This window comes from Podarcis liolepis (assembly GCF_965112155.1).
Source record: "Podarcis liolepis genome assembly, chromosome: 17".
Taxonomy (NCBI): Eukaryota; Metazoa; Chordata; class Lepidosauria; order Squamata; family Lacertidae; genus Podarcis; species Podarcis liolepis.
The window spans coordinates 3206282-3210810 of record NC_139571.1 but is presented as its reverse complement, the minus strand read 5'-3'; the positions used below and the strand labels follow the sequence as shown (position 1 = coordinate 3210810).

The 4529-nt window shown below is 48.6% G+C and overlaps 1 protein-coding gene across 2 annotated transcripts; it reads right to left on the bottom strand.

The window, feature by feature from the left end:
* Window positions 1-219: 219 nt before the first annotated feature.
* On the bottom strand, window positions 220-4329 carry NUDT16 (nudix hydrolase 16). 2 transcript variants are annotated; one of them, XM_083482689.1, is made up of 3 exons: window positions 4105-4329; window positions 2088-2360; window positions 220-1515 (listed from the first exon to the last, which is right to left on the bottom strand). In XM_083482689.1, the coding sequence occupies exons 1-3, from the start codon at window positions 4243-4245 to the stop codon at window positions 1330-1332; spliced, it is 600 nt and encodes a 199-aa protein (XP_083338815.1). In that variant the 5' UTR covers window positions 4246-4329; the 3' UTR covers window positions 220-1329. The 2 variants fall into 2 exon arrangements, with proteins under 2 accessions (XP_083338815.1, XP_083338816.1); XM_083482690.1 differs by having other exon boundaries at window positions 2072-2360; window positions 4105-4297.
* Window positions 4330-4529: the final 200 nt, after the last annotated feature.

Genomic DNA, 4529 nt, shown 5'->3' with positions numbered 1-4529 from the left:
ACCAAGGAAATGTAATAAGCAAATAGAAGGAGAACCTACCCAGTTGACGCTGACACAAAACCCCACATGTACACTGTAAAAAAATAAAAATTTCACCACCATCCCTCCTCTCCCCCCATCTTCTTCCTGGCCTTATACTGTACTCAACACTAATGTCTCATAACAAATGTAGCTGATCTGTAGAAAAGACTGTACAGCCTGAAAAAAGAGACAAGGCACTTTTGTAAACCAAGAAAATCTTTAATAAAAAATATTTTTTTAAAAAAGAAAACTTGTAAGCCCCTTCTCATCAGTACAAGATTTACAAACTTGTTTCTAAAAACAAGTGATAGCAGAGACCTTCCAGAGGCTGAGTTCTGTCCCACTGCCATATGGATGCATGGATATTATTATGGGATACATACAGCACTTATCTCTATGTGCTCTTCCATTCCTTTTCCACTCCACTCCCAGTCCTCAACAAGGTATTCAGAATTCTGTAACCAGAGGTTTAACAAAAAGTAAATCACACTGGTGCCATGAAGTGTGCATAATTTGTTCCAAGAAGAAGTTTGTGTTTCCAAGGCCCATATACAGCAAAACCAATTATGCAACTATTTATTTCCTGATGAACTGAATGATGGCAGCTTCTTAGTCTTTAATTGACAATTCTTACACCCACATCATCAAAATTGGAAAAAGAGAAACCAGTGGGAGGGAGACACATAATGACTGTCTCTAGTGGCCATTTACCACTTCTATACGAGCTAATAAAAATATTATAGGAGTCAAGAGCCACAAAATGTCTTAAGCCATTCTTCAAGCCTAGTAAAAGATTAGAAAGGCGGACTCCAGCTGTGAAATGATAAAGTAATAATACACCAATAGGGGTGTGCAATGGGCTTTTGTGGGGAGGGAAACCCCGACTTCCATGATATACAAATACTGGAACTCAGAGACAGAAGGTTTGAAATTACAGATGGAAAAATAGAAACCACAGATGAGTCAGTGTGTTATTTGTAGTGCCATTCTCCAAGTGCAAGAAACCATGTGTGTGTGTGTTATATATCTACACACATAGAAGATCAGATGGTTCACTCTCTTAACCCTTGCCTACCATCTTCAATATTTTAAACAGGCATCTGGATGCTTAAATCCTTTTCAGGGCTAGATTCACCAGAACTGAGCCATTCACCTTGGGTAGGGGGAGGGAAAGGTCCATTGCCACTCTCTTCCCACATTCTTGGATTTCTCCGCTACATCTGCTCCATTCAAGAGTCCAAAGTTCATGGGGGAATTCAGTTACAGAACCTTCAGAGGCTGGAACGTGGCAGCCACAACCAATGACACTCAAGGTCTCTTCTGAGTCATGGTAACTGCCTTCTGAAGTTGCTCTCTTGGCACGAGCTGAAGAGTATCCAGGGCGTGAATCAGCTGCTCCCGGGAATTGCCAATGAAAGTGTTGCTAAGGAAAGCGGGGAGCCCCCCAATGCCATCGCGCAGGGTATAGAGGGGGACACGGATGAGCCCCATCACCTGAAGCCACAGAGGAAGGGAAATCAGGTCAAAAATGCCCTTCTGAACCCCTCCCTCCTCTCCTCCCCGCCCCACCCCCATGAAGCAACCAGGAGTATGTGAGTTCAGCAAGAGGACAGAATATCATATTTGGGCACACAATTTAGCTCCCTGAAGATTTCAACGTCCTTTAAATGACAACATCAGTTTCTAGCCCCCGAGGCTTCCAAATATTTTGGGGCAAAACCTGGTCAAATCTCAGGAACCAAAGAAGGTGCTGAGTGATCAGAGATGAGGCTTCAGCTCCCTGCATAGCTCTTTCTTCCACTCCATGACTATTAAGGCCAGAATAAATTATGCAAAACTGGGGGAAATAGATGAGAAAATTGTTCAAATTAAGAAAATCAGCATAATTCTTCTTAATTCACATAATTCAGGCAAGCTGCAGAATTCAGCCGATTCTGGGGGGGGAACTGGCATTATCTTGGCCCAGAAGTTCATAATACTTAATGCAGGATACATACACCAGCCCAGTGTGTGGCAGACCCCAAACCAGACAAGACCAGCCACACCCTGCCCTGTATTTCCCACACCTCTAAGCCGTGTTCTTTTGCCTGAGTGGCCCCGTCTTCCAGGGTCCGGAGCTCCTCCAGGCTAAACTGCTTGGCGTAGAAGTGCGTCACGACTCGCCGCGGCCCCTCGGGCACATGGGAGCTCACGTAGTGGTCCTCAGCCACGTGCAGCGAGGCAGCGCCAGGCCCCAACTCTTCACGCAGCTCCCTATTCAGACCCTCCTCCAGAGACACATCCTGCGGGTCCACAAATCCACCGGGAAACCCCAGGCGCCCATCAAACCGCATCTGCATCTGCAAAGGGAAGAGACAAAGCAGTGCTTTGGGTCTCTTAAAGCAGCAACACTGGATATGACTTTGGATTTATGAAATGGTGGGTTGGATTTGGGATCCTGCCCTGATTATTAAATTACTGCATTTATAGCTCATCTTTCCCCCAAGGAGCTCAAGTTTGCATACATCATCCTCCACACCCTCATTTTATCCTTACAACAACCCTGTGAGGCAGGTTGTCTGGAACTACCCTAAGATAGCTCTAAAACATACCCAGTTTCAGTAACACTTAACCTTCACTTTCTTCAGTTTCTGGGTCTCCTGTTCATCATCACCTGCAAATGTCTCCAGTACAGTTTCACCTTTTGCAGGCGGCTTTCAACATCTCTGCTCACTGAAATTGTTGGAACTGGTCTTCTCCTGCCCTCTTATTTACTGGTGTGCTCCAGCGAAGGTCATTTGTTACAAAGGTGAATCAAGGAACTCCACACTCTTTGCCTTTCTCCTCCATTCCCAGTACAGGGGACAGGTGCCTCTTCCTGCACTGCAGGGGGTTGGACTAGATGACCCTCAGGGTCCCTATGATTCTATGTCTTGCCCCCCTTTTGGCAAGGTTGCTTGCCCTTCCCTTTGACACAGAAGAGCTCTCGAGGGGCTCCCTCATGTCCTGGTTAGAAAAGGCTGAGAAAGGAAATTATTGGCAACTGTTAGTTTTTCCTGCCAATCTCACTTGGATCCCTAATGCAGCCCACAGGTTTACAGAGTTCAAGCACTACCTGGTTTCTTCTCAACAGACAATAACCATTGTTTTGTTGATGGCTCATCTGTCTTAAGATAACAGCCCACCTCCCCACCCACTTCAAACTCATCAAAATCAATCCCAGTGTTTATACCAGGAGTTCAGAGACAGCACTGTTTAATTTCTAAAATACATGCCTCAAAATCACACCTCCTGGCACATAACTTTTGCCCCCTAAAGCTTACCAGTAATTATCACTAAGTTGCTAAACTTGGGGGGGGGGGAGCTATCAAAAAGAAGGCTAGGCTAGTCATTTCCCCTGCCAGGTCACTATTCTTAATGGTGTGGTTTTTTTAACAGATGAGCATTCAGTCCTGTGGTACTATCAGGCCTGGAAGCAAAGGTCCAGGGCTCAGCTCAAGGAGCGGGGGGGGGGGGGGCTCAAAAGCAACACGACTGGCTTACTACAGGTTTAAGTTAAATAATACATGCTGCCCTCTAAGAAGCAGGGACGGAAGACGGTTAAGTCCGGAATCTAAAATTACACCTAAGTGCAGCAGTGATTCACTCACACCTGCCTCAAACTGCAGCCTCAATAAATATTGCTTGCAGCCATAAGCCATTGTAAACCAGAACTATGGACACGCTAAAGTCTCACAAATCTGTCGTGGCACAATAAATGCGTTAGTCTTCAAGCCTCTTCGTCGCTTCCTGCTGCAACAGATTTACAACGCTGTTCCTCTGAAAAATAGGCCTGTCACCCGCAGGAAGCATTCACGATTTAATTTCTATCCCGCCCTCCCTTCCAAAGCAGCCCGTGAACGAAAGGCAACATCCAGGGACACCTCGGCTTCCGTTCAAGGCAAGCAGCCCTGACATTAAAAACGGGTCGCGGGACGGCTGAGCTACGAGCAAGACAAGCGTGGTCTGCAAACGCCCATATTTTTAAATGCGTGGGGGCCTTACTCTTCCTGCTAACCGGCAGGTCGCCACCTGTCCCGCCCCCCCCCCCAGCTCATTTCTCACCAGCGCTGCGAAACGCAGCGGGAACTTCCCGAAGAGGCGTCCGGGGCAAGGCGCGTACAGGAGGGCATGGCAAGCGTGCTGCCAGTCGGGCGGCGCCAGCTGCAGCGCTTCGGCCCGGCTCAGAGCCCGGCACTCGCCCATCGCCCTCACTCAGAGCCCCTCTCTCGGCCTCCCAGTCCCACCAGCTGCGCCGCCGCCGCCGCCGCCGAGAGGAAGCAGGAGAATACAGATCAGAGGCACCGCGCCTCCAATCAGCGCGCACCGAACTTTCCTTGCGGCCAATCAGAGGCTCCGGAGGAGGAAGCCGTGGAGGCGCGCGGGGTCTCCCCATTCATGCCGTTGGGCGGCGTTGGCCGCGCGAGGGCGCCCGCTGGCCGCGCTCCTGCGAAACCTTGCGAGGCGACGCAGGAGCCCGTCGCCTTTCC

Coding starts and splice junctions, on each gene's coding strand:
- NUDT16 (XM_083482689.1), bottom strand. CDS start 4,245: ATGGGCGAGTGCCGGGCTCTGAGCCGGGCCGAAGCGCTGCAGCTGGCG. Junction 2,361..4,104: donor CGCTGCGTTTCGCAGCGCTG/GTGAGAAATGAG, acceptor TTCCCTTTGCAG/ATGCAGATGCGGTTTGATGG. Junction 1,516..2,087: donor CAAAAGAACACGGCTTAGAG/GTGTGGGAAATA, acceptor CTGTGGCTTCAG/GTGATGGGGCTCATCCGTGT.